General features: G+C 34.3%; 1 protein-coding gene across 2 annotated transcripts in view; it reads left to right on the top strand.

Moving 5' to 3' along the window:
- Positions 1 to 16506, top strand: part of LOC140051346 (protein FAM149B1-like) — a 46718-nt gene that overhangs the window by 13657 nt on the left and 16555 nt on the right. The window contains exon 1 of one of the 2 annotated variants that reach the window (XM_072096531.1): positions 1978 to 2404. The exons of the other annotated variant lie outside the window; for it this stretch is intronic. Within the exon in view, the coding sequence (XP_071952632.1) occupies positions 2244 to 2404 (161 nt within the window). The 5' untranslated portion in view covers positions 1978 to 2243. Of the gene's footprint in view, positions 1 to 1977; positions 2405 to 16506 lie in introns of those variants that run through there. 2 annotated transcript variants of the gene reach the window in all.

Below are 16506 nucleotides of genomic sequence, written 5' to 3'. Positions count from 1 at the left end.
TTTGTCAATGTACTATTACTACAGCAATTTGAAACGAATCAAGACATTCTGAAGTCAGTTGATAGAAAAAAACTAATTTTCAAGGAGAAATTAATTTCTGCAAGAAAAACATGTGTAGATGTAAAAGGAGAAGCTTACATGATCAGAAAGAATAATATGTTTTTCTTATCTTCGTGACTTCAACTCTTTCGACATTCCAAGGCCTAAAGCACAATATCATCATTTATCATCATTCTCAATACGATTTTTCTAAACAAGTAATGAATGAATTTTCTATTAAGAAAATCAATTTTCATAACAAATAAAACAAGTGAATATGCTATGAAAATTAATCAGTCTATATCGTGCCTGCTTACCTGGATAAACACGACATAAGCCCTTTTCCACGAAGTGCGAAACAATTACGAAAAGAAGAATTTAGCGGTAGCTCACCTCCATGTTCAAGACCGACATGTGTTCTAGTTATTTTGCAAATGATTTTTCAGATAATTTTTGACGTTTAAAATTTTAGAAAATTTCTTATTTCCTCAAGGAAGAAACATATTTTGAATGTAGGTATTTTGCCAATTTTTGATACCAATTGATATCAATTTCATGTCAATTGGCCATCCCTTCTGAGTGACTGTATAACCTAAATGTTGTTTTTCTGATGCTACAACAGACTTAACGACATAAGAAAATTGAATAATGTATCAATAAGACAAGCTGAGTACATATGAATTTGTGCAATCATACTTGACCGAAATACTTGCATCGCAGTCATTATTAAACTTGAGATAACTACGCAATAAAGCATTTAAGTTCACTACTGACATCAATTGTTTTATACGAGCAATATGTACTTGAGACTTCTTAATCGTTAGGTATCATCAATTACACATCCTTGTTAACGTGCCGACCTATTGTGCAAGCGTGTTGCCGACTTATTTCAACATTCGCACGTGGGTGTTAGTTAACGTATGTCACCATAGCAGCTAAGAAGCAAAAGTAATTGGTGCATTGGTTTGTTATTGCTGTTACTTCATGCACAAGTGTAGCCTTTGTTATTAGCCAATGAATTGAAATAAAGATAAAGTACAGTAGAAAAATATCAATAATACTGCCTTTTAGAAAATGGAAAGAGGAAACGTGGCCTTGGAATCATTTATAATATTTGTGCACGTACATAGTGCACTGTCGAAACATCAAATAGATTTTTAGTTTTAACCTACAGTACTGTATATAGGTGTAAACCAAAATATCAGATGCAAATACATGGATTACTATGTTTTGAAAGGTCCAAAAGTGATACAGTAGTAGTATCTCCAAGTAAAAACAGATGGTTATGGATTTATTTGGGATAAATTCTTAGAATTTAAAGTAAAACTGAAGTCATTGGTTAAACTTTGTCACATATTATTTAACAATCGATGTGAAGAGAAACATTAGAAGAATCTTGTTTTTTTGTTTGTCTTTGTTGTCAAGATGGAAAAAGTGAATTTGGATGCAAAGTCTACCATCAACATGATGTGAACTGTACTTTACTGATTTGCCTATTTTACCATGTTGGATCAACTACAAACAAATAAACAAGCACATTAATTTTTTTAGAAGTTGAACTACAACAGTAGAAGATGTCTACTTCATCTGTTTGTTTTATTTTTTTTCTCGTTTTCAAAACTTTGCAAAAGTGCGTTCTCATTTAATATTGATTGAATTGGAGCTACTTTTTATAGTTTTATAGAATGTTATGGTGATGGATAAATTTAATATTCTGAATTCTGTACTACATTGCGACTTATATTAACATTAACGATGCTGAAATGTTTGGATTAAATGTTGTTACTCACATAATTAGGCAAGTAAAGCCTAATAGCATATATACTTCTATTCAATGGTGACATATATTTATTGTGAGAAAACTGATGATTATACATGAAATACTTCATTGTATTATACTCCATCTCATTTCTTAGTCACAACGACTTTCTATTTCCATCGTTGAATACATTGTCAACTAATAATATACACGTAATAATTCGCAGGCTTGGTTTATAGATCATGAATTTAGATCGAACAATTTTATGGTTTTTTGCTATTCAGGATATTACAGGAACATAAATTTAATGAGGATATTAGTTGGAGCATTGCGAGTAGGTTATGTCGGTAAAATGAATTTCTTGGCGTCGAACTACGGTAAATCATGCAAACTGTGATATGTTGCATTTTATTTTGAATTGGTGATTTTTGACAAGTATTTTTCCATGTCTCTTGTAAAATCATTGATGATGACTTTACATTCAAAGGATCTTGGCTTAGGTTTTCAGCAAAGGTTTAATACTAGAGGAAGTGTAAAAGGACGACCTCCGACCTCATCCTCGTGCCAGAGTGATTCTTTATGCTGCTTAGGAACTGTATTATCTGTGTAGGTATACTTTTATGTAAATTTTTTTTGTTTGTAATTTTTCGTTTTACATTCTTTGACCTAAAACTGTATTTTATTAATATTCTGAATAAAAAATTAATTACAGGTTATTTGTCAAAAGTACAGCAGTTCATTACTGAAAGATTTACACCTATTTCATGATTTCATAGCAGCTGTAGCATACATGTCACTCATTCTATAGGCCTATTAGTACCATCCTGAAATATGTTACTCCATCTCCTAAACCATAAGACTATCAATACTAGCTGTTTTAATTCTTCCTAATCTATTTTCCGAATGTAAAACCATATTTTCTGCCAAGTTTCTCCAGTCTCAACAAATCTCAGCCATTTACACAAAACCTATTTTTCTTTTAAGGGAGTGAAAAGCATGATTCTGAAATGAGAGCTTAATTGATACTGGTAAATTAATTATAATTTCATGAAATACTCAAAGTCCTAGTCTTCCCCCCCCCCCCCCTTTCCTGATTTTTTTTTATTGTGAAGGCATTATTTGCCGAATGTAAAACCGTATTTTCTGCCAAGTTTCTCCAGTCTCAACAAATCTCGGCCAAGTACACACAAAACCTTTTTTCTTTCAAGGATGTGTGAAAAGTATGTCTGAACTGAAAGTCCCCTTCTCCCCCCCCCCCCTTTAGTCTTTTAGCCATTGTGATGGCATGATGGGTATATTAATTAGACGAGTTTCTTCCTGTGACAACAAATATTGCTTACTTGAAGAAAAAAAAATTTCTTTGTTTCCGTGTTGTTGTTTATGCGATACTATTAGCTTGATCAATTGACACAAATTAAGTTTAAAATTAAGTACCTAATCATTAATTTACTTTTGGATTGAACACAAGTGCATTTGTGTTTACACGCGTTGCTTGTAGTTCTTTCAGATTGTATTTTAGAGACTTGAAACCAATATCAAATATTTACTTTGTGTTACTCTGTTTGTTCAGGATATATGTATACAGGGAAAATTATCACGAGATTTTGTGTATTTTGTTTAATCTAAGAATTAATCAATAATAAAGCATCCTAATTACCAGAATTTATACAAATATTGGCGTAACAATTGTGTGTTGATGAAGAAATGTTATTGAACAATCAATTCTATTGTTGGCATACATCAAGGTATTTCTTGCTGTTAAAGATTTTAGGCGCCCATGTAATTTGTGTAATTGACTTGAGGACAGGAGACTGTAGTAATAGTAGTCTAACATTTTCTAACTAAGATCCATGGAGGTTGGCAAGTAAGCTCATTTTGTTCATTACATATTGGCTGCCTCATGGGAATTACTTGACAAAACATTAAAACAGACAATGTTTGTATGCTAAAACACCAACACTTTTGTTGGTTTTAATTGAATAAATTCAATATCTTTCATTGGTGTTTAGTTAGTTGAAAAATTAAGAACAATAGGATATCATTTACTGTAATATACACTAGTGTTATTGTATGTAGTGGTATCAAACAGTCAATACGATGGTATAATTAATCAGGTCTGTTGCAAAGGTGCTATTGTTATGTTAATGTTTTGTTTGTGTGTGTGACTGTGAGTGTGTTGCTATTTTATTTAAAGTATAAAACATTCGTTTGTTGAATTAAAACATAGAATAAATTGTCTCCATATTTAATAACTAATACTATGCTAAAATTGTATGTTTACAACAATGAATGTATTGTTCCCTCTTGATGCGACAACTGCACTACTTTAATTCTCACGGCTACGGCACTGTTTTATGGAAATGACCAAGGTGAAATTCGTATTTAACTTCCTTGGCCTGTCCCAAGGAAAATGCAATATTCCCTGCAACCCAATATCAACACATTGAATTGTGAAGGGGAAATTTTCTCCTTGCCGTTATACAGTAGACTGGCCTTTTTCTAATAATCTTTTTAATTAAAAGCAAATGCAACTCTTTTATCATACAAATTACTTGATTAGAAAATGTATGATGACTACCGTACAGTATATCAACCTCTATTTTGGTATGATGGTTCTATAAAAGTTTTTAAATAATTTTCAGTAAATTAGATGTCTATTGAGCCTGCAGAATTGTTATGGTTTAATCGTATGCATGAGTTCCTAGGGTATTGGATATGTTTAGGAAATTCTGTTTATTATGATAATTGATATAAATTAACTGTGAACAGTCATTTGAATGCATAAAAGCATTGATTAAACTATGAGAAATAATTGAAACTAAAGGCCATCTTGCAATTAAATAACCATACTACTGTATAAGGTTTATCAACTCTCATTCTGTTGCTAGGATACACTATACTATGATTACTTTTGAGGTTTCTCTACAACAGTATAGTAATGATATAATTATTATAATTTAATTACATCAAGAGTGGTTTTTTTTCCTGAATGAACATGATATAAAGCTTCAGTATTATATATTATGGAATAGTTAGTTATTTTATTTTTTAAATGTTCATCCCTTCGTCGATATTGGGTCATTCCATCTCAGTTCACCCAAAAAAAATGGAATTTTAAACCCTACCTCTTCCAATTTTGATGAAATTTGGTATATGGGTGATTCATAGCAATTAAAGCCAAAATTTCAAATTTTAACTTTATCGGACCAACGGTTTTTGAGATATCGCAATTTAAATTTTCGTTTTTTACGCAAAAAAAGGCGCGGCCGCCACGTTTCAAAGAGCTGTATCTCGGGAACTATAGGTTCGATTTTAAAAACAAAGGTATTTTTGTAAAGGGGAGACCATAAGGAACCTAAATATACTAATTGTGTGTGTTTTATGTTAATTTTAAGTTGAATAAAACTTTGACATATATTTTGACCTTGAAATTGACCCCGTGGAACACGCCCGATTTGTTGGTGACTATCACGAAAAATGTAGCCCTACGTGTCAACTACAACATATAAAAAAATTGGAGGGGTTTTTTTGTTTGTTTCCATGAAATTACAATTTGAAGTTGACATACCTCTTCCTTTTAGTGTATTTTTGGTGTTGTTATACTTTATACACAGTGTGAACACTAACGCTTAAGGTGTCTTATTGTTACGCTTTCTCATCAGGCCCACTTAAACAGTAGATATATTTTGATATGAGAAATACTGGGTAACTCACATACTTTTCAAATCAATTTTGACACATAGTTTAGTGTCCTTACTATGTTATTATGCACATTAACATATGCATAATAAGTGATTGCAGAGAACATACAACAGTTAACTGTATAGGCCTTTTTAAAGGTTGTCATCCCCTATTTAAAAACAAAACTACCAACCATGAAAAAAGTTCATTATTTCACAGATGGATGTGGCAGCCAATGCAAAAACAAATATAACTTTATTAACCTTTGCCACCACCAGGAAGATTTTGGTTTAGACGCCGAGTGGAATTTTTTCGCTACATCACATGGCAAGAGTGCATGTGATGGCATAGGTGGAACAGTTAAGAGGCTTGTCACTAAGAGAAGCTTACAGCGTTTGACTGAATGTCATATTCTCACATCTCTCAGTATGTTCGACTACTGTGTAATTTTTAATTTTTATTTTATGTCTTTAGGCAATGTGGCCAAGGATTACCAATAGTGAACTAATCAGTGTCCTATCAGATAGGTGGTAATCCCCCTGATACAGGGGCTATTGTGTGAACCAGTTCACTGGGGTAACCCCTACTCTTTTTCGAATAATGAACTGGGTTCTTTAAAGTACACACAGGTTATAACTGTGTACACTGGACCTACGGTTTATAGTCCTTATCCGAGAAGACTTGTTCCACCACCAGAACTAGGAGCGAGTCGGCCTCGAACCCTTGCCGATGTTGTTCTTGGCTCTTTAGGTACGGTAAACGGCACCCCTGCCTTAACCGCTCGGCCATATGACTCGCTCATATGGACATTCCAGGCATCAACTTTTTTCATGTGGGAATAGATGAGGTATCTACTGTGGAAAAAGAAATAAAGCCAAGATTCAACCTCACCCAGACCATCAAGGGTACATTACAATATCATCGCTTTGCTCCTGTTTCTCTGGCACAGATGCAGGTCTACAAACTTAGTACCCAGATAAACCCTCCGGATGTGGTTGTGATTCAAGAATCTTTCAGTGATGAAAATTAAATTGTTGCTGATACACAACCCACCATTATTAGACTTCAGAATTTTGTGTGCTGTAGTTATGATGGTGTCCCATGGATTGGTTTGGTTGTGGATGTCTCAGAAGAGTTTGGGGATTATCAAATTAAATTTATGCATCCTCATGGGCCAGCGAAAACCTTTTATTGGCTGTCCAAAGAAGACTGTTGTTGGATTCCTGAATCAAATGTACATTGTATTATAGCCTCTCCGTTTATAAAATCCTCTTCGACTAGGAATTACAGTATTTCCCAAAATGATCGCCACAACATTTCTAAATACTGTTTGAATTGGCCAGATGACAAGGAGTAAAGGCCAGACATAGACAATTGTAACATTATAATGATATTTAGTTTGTAAATAAAATTATTTTTGGAATACATCAAATTGACATTGAAGTAATGCATGGACAGACACCAAAAATACACTAAAAGGAAGGAGTGTTACTTCAATGCAAGTTGCGAGTTGCGAGTCGGAAAGTGCGAGTTGCGAGTCAGAAAGTGCGAGTTGCGAGTCGGAAAGTGCGAGTTGCGAGTCGGAAAGTGCGAGTTGCGAGTCGGAAAGTGCGAGTTGCGAGTCGGAAAGTGCGAGTTGCGAGTCGGAAAGTGCGAGTTGCGAGTCGGAAAGTGCGAGTTGCGAGTCGGAAAGTGCGAGTTGCGAGTCGGAAAGTGCGAGTTGCGAGTCGGAAAGCGCGAGTTGCGAGTCGGAAAGCGCGAGTTGCGAGTCGGAAAGCGCGAGTTGCGGGTCGGAAAACGCGAGTTGCGGGTCGGAAAACGCGAGTTGCGGGTCGGAAAACGCGAGTTGCGGGTCGGAAAACGCGAGTTGCGGGTCGGAAAACGCGAGTTGCGGGTCGAAAAACGCGAGTTGCGAGTCGAAAAACGCGAGTTGCGGGTCAAATACACCAGTCCTACCTAAACAAAATAGAGTGGGTTGTATTGTGGATGTTAGAAACAAATTGCCTGAGCATGTGATATGAAACAATTAATCATTATATTTGATCTGCATTTTTGCTCGCATATGTGCGACCAGTGCGACATGATACAACCCACCCAGGTGTGTAGACTCTGTACATAGTGTAGAATGATCACCAAAATTAACCTATTGTGGCATATATGACAATGGCAAGAAATTTAATTATTTTCTTTACACTGCTTACAATATTTTTTTATTATTCACTTTAGCATTATTTGTTTCTGAATGCTCAACTTGTTTATGTTTTAGTTAAGTCAGTGCTTACTACAGTTCTAGGCTAAGCACTGGAGGTAGGCCTAGATTAGATTCACTTGGTGAAGAAACACTGTTTCTCAGGCAAAAACTCCACGAGATGAGTATAGGCCAAGAGCCCGTAACATATGATTTTACCCCATACAACCCCTTTTCGTATATTTAGGTCTCCCTTTTCGTATATTTGGGTCTCCCTTTTCGTATATTTGGGTCTCCCTTTTCGTATAGTGGGGTCTCCCTTTTCGTATAGTGGGGTCTCCATTTTCGTATAGTGGAGTCTCCCTTTTCGTATAGTGGGGTCTCCCTTTTCGTATAGGGTCTCGGGTCTCTGGTCTCTGGTCTCGGGTCTAGTTTCGAAACACCCGTGTTTTGACATGCTTAAAGTGTTTAGTGCAGTCCACTACCTGTATCTGTATTCTGAATGTTCTGAACACTATTCTTCTGGATTTTCTCTGGCAGAAGAGAGATAAAGTGATGATAGTGATAACCGGAATTTGTACATGGATGGACGGAAGCTTTTTAAGGGTGCAGGGTAAAGTGTGCATATAAGGAGATACTGGCATGCATTTAAGGTAGTGAGGTATCAAAATAATCTACTTTGATTTAAAATTTACTACATTTGAAGGAGTTGGTGTTGGTTGGGAGGACTCTCTTAGGTCCATTGTAAAACAATCTCAAGTAATTTAAAATGGAATATAATACCTTTTGATTTATTATTGTTTGCAGATGAGTGACCAGTTTATCTCTTACTTTTATCTTCTTTTATCTATGTGATTGCCATTGATTTAATTTAACTTGTTTTTAGTACAAAAAACAAATAATAACTACTAATGCAAACATGCCAGTATCTCCTTATGTGCCACCTTAATACCACCCCCCCCCCCCCCCACACACACACACATATATATATAAACAGAGTGAGAATTTTCAAATATGTATATTTTTTCATTTATTTCATCAGACAAAAACAAAACAAAGTAAAGAGTTCAAAATCCAAAAGATTAAAATCGAAATGAACACTCAGTGGCTCACCAAAATGTTAAAAGAGAAGGGTTATCCAATTGTAACTGATAAATATATAACATTTATGTTTTTAAATCAAGCATTTGTTTTGTAACTGGCAGATTTGTTTTGTAACTGGCAGATTTGTCTTTAACTCGCAGATTTTTTTTTAACTCGCAGATTTTTTTTTTAACTCGCAAATTTTTTTTTAACTCGCAGATTTTTTTTTAACTCGCAGATTTTTTTTTAACTCGCAGATTTTTTTTTAACTCGCAGATTTTTTTTTAACTCGCAGATTTTTTTTTAACTCGCAGATTTTTTTTTAACTCGCAGATTTTTTTTTAACTCGCAGATTTTTTTTTGACTCGCAGATTTTTTTTTAACTCGCAGATTTTTTTTTAACTCGCAGATTTTTTTTTAACTCGCAGATTTTTTTTTAACTCGCAGATTTTTTTTTAACTCGCAGATTTTTTTTTAACTCGCAGATTTTTTTTTAACTCGCAGATTTTTTTTTAACTCGCAGATTTTTTTTTGACTCGCAGATTTTTTTTTAACTCGCAGATTTTTTTTTAACTCGCAGATTTTTTTTTAACTCGCAGATTTTTTTTAACTCGCAGATTTTTTTTAACTCGCAGATTTTTTTTTAACTCGCAGATTTTTTTTAACTCGCTTATTTTTGTTTGTTTGAATGTTCATGTATAAGGAAATACTGGCATTTAGAGGTAATGTTGTATCAAATAATCTGATTTAAAATTTACTACATTTGAACCATCTCAGGGATGTATGGTATGTGGATCTTGGTTGGGAGGAGAAGCTGAGGTGGGGTTGGTGGTAGGTTTAAAAGATAATGAATTCTTAATCATGGTCTCCATGAAGCAATTAACTCACACCCTGGGGCAGGTATCTTTTACTAAAACAATTAATGACTGCTTTGATAAAGGTCCACATTGTAGATTTGTGTCTGCTACCTACTAATAAATATAAGAAGCCTGACAGTTTAGCCCACCACATGATTTTTAATGCATTTTTACTTTTAGACTTTACTTTTAACTTTATTATTTACACAATCATTTTCATATAATTGTTAACATATTATTACTTGTATAAGTCAGCACTACACTATGCAGACTTTTGTACTAGGTACTCCCAAAGGGCCCATTATGTTATGACATTTACCTGTCATGGACACTTGTTGTGTACTATACCAAATAAGGGATTGTGACTTAAAGTTGGTATGATGTCATCTATAATTTCTTCTTAAAGATGATGATGTCATTTAAGTTTCATCTAAAAACTAACTATTCTCATCTCTAAGTTATGCGATGAAGTCATAATTGACACCCCCATATATCAATAAGATATAAATAAGGGTGCAATCTCCTCATTTAATCAGTCAGTTTAACCAATTCATAAGCAAGCAACACTGTGTTGATTCCAGTACTTTCTAATGTATTCTGTGTACGGTATTCATTTATTTGAGGATCAAGTGTTTTTTTATATGCGACTCTACTGCATCTTTTCACTTGCAATACAAAATGTACAGTTTAATTTTACATTCTTAGTGTGTTGTATATTTTTTTTTTTTTTTTTTTTTTTTTATTTCATCATATAATACATTACAAAGGAAAAACATAATCAAATAAAAAATTAAAATTAAAAAGTGTTGTATATTTGATCATCGCGTTGAACAACAACTAAAATACAACTTCATTTCACCTACTGTATCACACATTTCATCAAACAATACTGTATATAAGTAATAATAATTCCTTCTCCTATGTAATTGTGGGCGCAGATCAATGATTATTGTCACCTAAATTCAACAATTCAATTCAAGTAAATTTGAATTATCTTAGTTATAAGTTATATTTTCTCTAAAAACAAACCAGTGATTTCAGTATTTAAATCTGTACCCTGCTAAAGTTACTTTAAATACACATAGTACATTTGACAGATGCCTACTGTACTGTACGTGTACATACTAAAGCATGTATTTGTGTTTATTCCGCATGTTGTTGTTGACAATCCGATATCTAAGTCAGAGAAAATTATTTGTAGAAAACAATATTCCATCTTCTTATGAATTTTTTAGGTTGACAATTTACAGTCTTCTTTCCAAAATTATGAAAAGCAAACAAAATGTAGATTATGAATATATGGTTAGATTCCAGAATGTATTTTAATTGGAGAGATGCACTATATTTCAATAGATACATTAATTGGTCCTCTCCATGATTTGCTGATGGGTGTTACACATAATAAACTGTGTATTTCTTCTCTTTTTTTTTGTATTCATATGTATTTATATGTATCTATGTACAGTTTGTCTGAAAATGTTTAACAAAAAAATATTATAAACATAAAGAATTGACTATGATTCTAAGAAAATAATATAGCTTTGAAAATTTGACCATTATCTGTAGGTATGGTATGTGTTTCCTTGCCCTGTTTATGGGACCGAAGTTAAGCAACGTTGGGCCCGGTTGCGTTCTGGATGGGAGACCGTCTAGAAATCGTGGCGGGTGCTGTATATACTGGAGAGTGATGGTGTAATGGTAATATCGGACTAGCATGTGATAGGCATGGGTTCGAGGTTATCTGTACCATACTAATTGCATCCTTAGGCAAGATGCTTTACTCTCATTGCCTAATCTGGTAGGTGCTGGCTGCCGTGGGTCCGTGGAGGGCCTAATCCGAATTTCCTCACTGAGGACAAATATTAATACAAAATACAAAAATACAAATAAATACAAAGTAGTACTAATGACTCCAACCATCATGTCTGTTTTTAATCATCATTAATCATCTTACCTAAATACTGTAAACAATACAAACTGTACTTTTTAATGTGAGTTTTTCTTACCAATTTATTATTATTTTCTCATTTAACAAGGCAAAAATACATGTACATAATTTATTGTATCATTATTAGTAATTGTATCATTATCAGTAATTGCAAACAAATTAAATAATAACTTTAATCTACTATATTTACAATTATATTATTTCAAAATATAAAGTATCAATAACATAATTGTTTTGTGTTGAAATACAAAATAAGTTCATTTCAACCATCCATTACATTCATCATATAATACATTACAAAGGAAAAACATAATCAAATAAAAAATTAAAATTAAAAAGTGTTGTATATTTGATCATCGCGTTGAACAACAACTAAAATACAACTTCATTTCACCTACCTATTTCGAATCACTAGTCTATAATTGTTAAACAGGTCACAATATGAAAAAAACTAAACAAAATTTAAATTGTAATTTATTTACTGATTGTTTGGTTCATGTATTATTTTTTTGGATGGTACGACCTCCTTGAAAAATTATTTTTGCAATTTCCGACCCGCAACTCGCATTTTCCGACCCGCAACTCGCATTTTCCGACCCGCAACTCGCATTTTCCGACCCGCAACTCGCATTTTCCGACCCGCAACTCGCATTTTCCGGCCCGCAACTCGCATTTTCCGACCCGCAACTCGCATTTTCCGACTCGCAACTCGCATTTTCCGACTCGCAACTCGCATTTTCCGACCCGCAACTCGCATTTTCCGACCCGCAACTCGCATTTTCTGACTCGCAACTCGCATTTTCCGACCCGCAACTCGCATTTTCCGACCCGCAACTCGCACTTTCCGACCCGCAACTCGCATTTTCCGACTCGCAACTCGCATTTTCCGACCCGCAACTCGCATTTTCCGACCCGCAACTCGCATTTTCCGACTCGCAACTCGCACTTTGCCACTCGCAACTCGCATTTTCCGACCCGCAACTCGCACTTTCCGACCCGCAACTCGCATTTTCCAACTCGCAACTCGCATTTTCCAACTCGCAACTCGCATTTTCCAACTCGCAACTCGCAACTCGCAGAAAAGAAACCCTCAAAAGGAAGAGGTATGTCAACTTCAAATTGTAATTTCATGGAAACAAAGAAAAAAAACCCCTCCAATTTTTTTATATGTTGTAGTTGACACGTAGGGCTACATTTTTCGTGATGGTCATCAACAAATCGGGCGTGTTCCACGGGGTCAATTTCAAGGTCAAAATATATGTCAAAGTTTTATTCAACTTAAAATTAACATAAAACACACACAATTAGTATATTTAGGTTCCTTATGGTCTCCCCTTTACAAAAATGCCTTTGTTTTTAAAATCGAACCTATAGTTCCCGAGATACAGCTCTTTGAAACGTGGCGGACGCGCCCTTTTTTGCGTAAAAACCGAAAATTTAAATTGCTATATCTCGAAAACCGTTGGTACGATAAAGTTAAAATTTGAAATTTTCGCTTTAATTGCTATGAATCACCCATATACCAAATTTCATCAAAATTGGAAGAGGTAGGGTTTAACTCATTGGGTGATCTGAGATGGAATGACCCTATTGTGGTTTATTTAAAAGTCCAAGTTATCTTTAATACAGGTATATACTGAAATTTAATAATAGCAATGTTTTGTTTTGCCATTTTTGGACAGCTTACTGTACTTTATTATTTATTCATGATAGGGTCTATAAACCCTATGAATTGTTTTCTAAAATATTTCTTTTTTAGAAAACACCAAATTTTGCAAAAATATCATTTACTGTATTTGTTTGCGCCAAAGTTAAGTTTGTTTTGATTTGCCATGGCAATAGGTTTAAGTAACTTATGTTAATTAGACTTGGGTGGAATTTAAGACTTGCATAGGTCAGGATCTATGATTCCAATGTGTTTTTAAAAATAATGAATTTGGTATTAGTTACACAGGTTCTCTATTACCTGTTTGTTAAAACACAATTTAATCTCATTCTGATTTTCAGGTCAAGGATTATGTCGTCAATAATTATCATATATTGAATGTATAAAGTACCTTTCTACTAGGTTTACAAGGGACTTTTTGTAATTGTGATATGCTTCTAAACATTCAAAATTCTTTCTTTTTTAATTTCCACTGGCAATACCATGTTACATACGTATTTAATGTATTAAAATACATTTGAAACGAACAGCCTTAAAGGTAATTTAATAATGTTTTAATACTAAATAGTGTTTACCCGCAGTTAATTTTGAGTAAAACTAACCGCATAAAATTACAATGTGTAAACAATGTAAATTTACCATCTTTCAGGTCCAGTGTGTGAACAAGGTCTTTGATAATATCTATATAGTATCTATATTAGCTTAATATTTATCCTAGTATTTCTACCTACAGCATTTGAAACCATTAATACAATCACTCAACTGTATACACTATTAAACAAAACAGTCTTAAATAATTAGGTATGAACATTTTTAGATCAACAAATTAGTGCATTTAGTGTACAAACTACAGTGTATGGTATGTTTTAAAAGTTTACGTTAAACATTTTTGCCAATTTAATTGGACATTTTCTATCAAAAAAACATGGAAAAAAATTTAGAGAGCTGTCAGTCATGTTTATAACAGTGTATCATGATAGGTTTCTTTAATACAAACGTGTTATATTCCCGGTTATATTACTAAATTATTAAATTGATGGTGTTAGACATAACCATTATTGGTTTTCAGTTACTATAGCAAACTTGTATGTTATTGTTAATTTAATTTGAGGTTTTGGGTTTACAGTAGTTTAGTGTAAACGATTTTGAGTATTGTGTTTAAATACACTTTTTTTTCACATACAGTACTCAGTCACTGTCAGTGTCACACATAGTTGGCACACTTGTAATCGGCAAACTCGACTGATCAAATTGGTCAGATATCAGTGTTTTATGTGGCTAAAAAACATTTTTTTTATAGAATAATATTTTTGTATCCTGAGTGTTCTTATAGAATGCAAATTTATTTATTCATTCAACTTTTTTTAGGTTATTTCTCTTAGTCTTAGCAATACAACATTAGCCCTCTCCCCACAGAAATTAACTCAAAAATTAAAACATCAAAATTACATACATTTTCGTAAGAGTTAAAATTCATGAATACAAAATAGAATTTTGAGATGGCAACATACTGTAGTTATAAAAATCTTAACATTTATCAATGGTTTTTCTAATTGTTTATTACATAGTTCGTTTAATGTTATTTCATAAAGTATTGAAAACACCTAGAAAAAACAAGCATGAATGTGCGATACTCGGGGGTACTGCAAAAAAAGCTGTAATGATGTAGTGTCGGATGGAGGAGAAGATGACAGGCCTCGAATTTGGGGATTTTAGGGGCAAGGCCATTTGGCCTCCGGTTTTCGTTGATTTGAGGGGCACCAAGGCCAAATGGGAGGGCACCAAGGCCATTTGTTTTAAATCGAAGGGGCACCAAGGCCAAAATTAAAAAATATTTTAATAACTAGGCCAAAATTAAAAAATAGCTTGTTTCCGGTTGAGCGCCCGGGTGGAATTTAAAAAAAAAAAAAAAAATTCTACCCGCAAACATTTTTGGGGGAATTTCCCCTATTCATCAGATTGCGTAGTAGTAGTAGGAGAGGACTGTCTACATCTTTTTGTATTTCATTATATATAAATATTACGTGTATTTACGATCCATATAAATAATAATTATTAAGGTACGATGTTTAGCGTTCACAGTTGTTTCGTTTAGTTTCAAACAATGCGATAAAAAAAAGGCATGTGAAGCCAGGCCCAACAGCTAAAGACCATACACTAAGGCGCAGCGGACAGAGAACACAGGTTACAAAAACAATTTGTTTGTAGGCCTACAACTATTCATACACAGAGTGTTAACCACGGTAAAAATCAAGCCAATGACATTATGTTGTAGAATATAAATTATTGTTATTTTCCGAGTTTCGATTTCTGAAGCTTTTTTGTTAGTATAATCCATATTCATAGAATTCAAAACACGGACGGACGCCGACCCCTCTCTCTCTGTTTAGGCTTCTGCACGTGTATTGTGGACTATACCATTTCCTTGAGTTCGGTAAAAACGCGTTTGTTAATTTAGTGTACGACGTCGTTAACAAGATTTTTCGATGATCTATCGGCTGGATTATTGAGGTGGGTGCGATAAAATATAAATATAATATACTTCCAACAATCTTCGGGTTGAGGTACCGGTTTAACTTTAGTACTAAAAGTTGACACCCCTAATTTTACACGTATGTAATGGAATGGACTACACCATGCAGGAGGAACGCACATGGTATTTTCATATCAGAGGGTGCGTGTACGTCAAAAGGAATTGTTTTTCCAACGACCGATCCTCTTCGTGTGAAATTTCTTATCAGAGGGTGCGTGTGCGTCAAAGGGAATTGTTTTCCCAATGTATTGAATCGCGTGTGCTTGATCGGTTCGGCGGCGGGAGGATAGGCTAGGCTAGGTAGGAGTGCGTGTAATTTTTTTTTCAACGAAGGCGGCTAGCTCGATTATTGAGGCGGGGGTGGTGCGACTTTAATACTTTCAGTGACCTCCGATCGAGGAACGTTTTTAGCTTTATTATTAAAAGTGTACACCACTGTATTTTAATGTACTATCTATACCATTATTTACCACGCACGGCGGCCGGGACGATATTGTTTTGGTTATATAAATATGTTCGATGTTTTCTCTAAGTAAATGCGTTTTTTAGGGAAATCCTCTTTACAACGAAGACAGGCGATAGTTTTGCGTCTCGTCCGATATTCTTGACATTATTTTCTATCTACTTCAGTGGTTTTTATTGTGGTAGAACTCGGGAAGGGCACTCACGGCCAACGCAAAAAAAAGGGCAGGCCAGTAGTGGCCGTGGGTGCTATTAATTTTCGAGGGCATTGAGGCCAACTGGGAGGGCAC

This window comes from Antedon mediterranea, chromosome 6 (assembly GCF_964355755.1).
Source record: "Antedon mediterranea chromosome 6, ecAntMedi1.1, whole genome shotgun sequence".
In the NCBI taxonomy this organism is placed as follows: domain Eukaryota; kingdom Metazoa; phylum Echinodermata; class Crinoidea; order Comatulida; family Antedonidae; genus Antedon; species Antedon mediterranea.
Note: the sequence above shows the minus strand (reverse complement) of the source record. Positions and strands in the feature narration are given on the sequence as shown.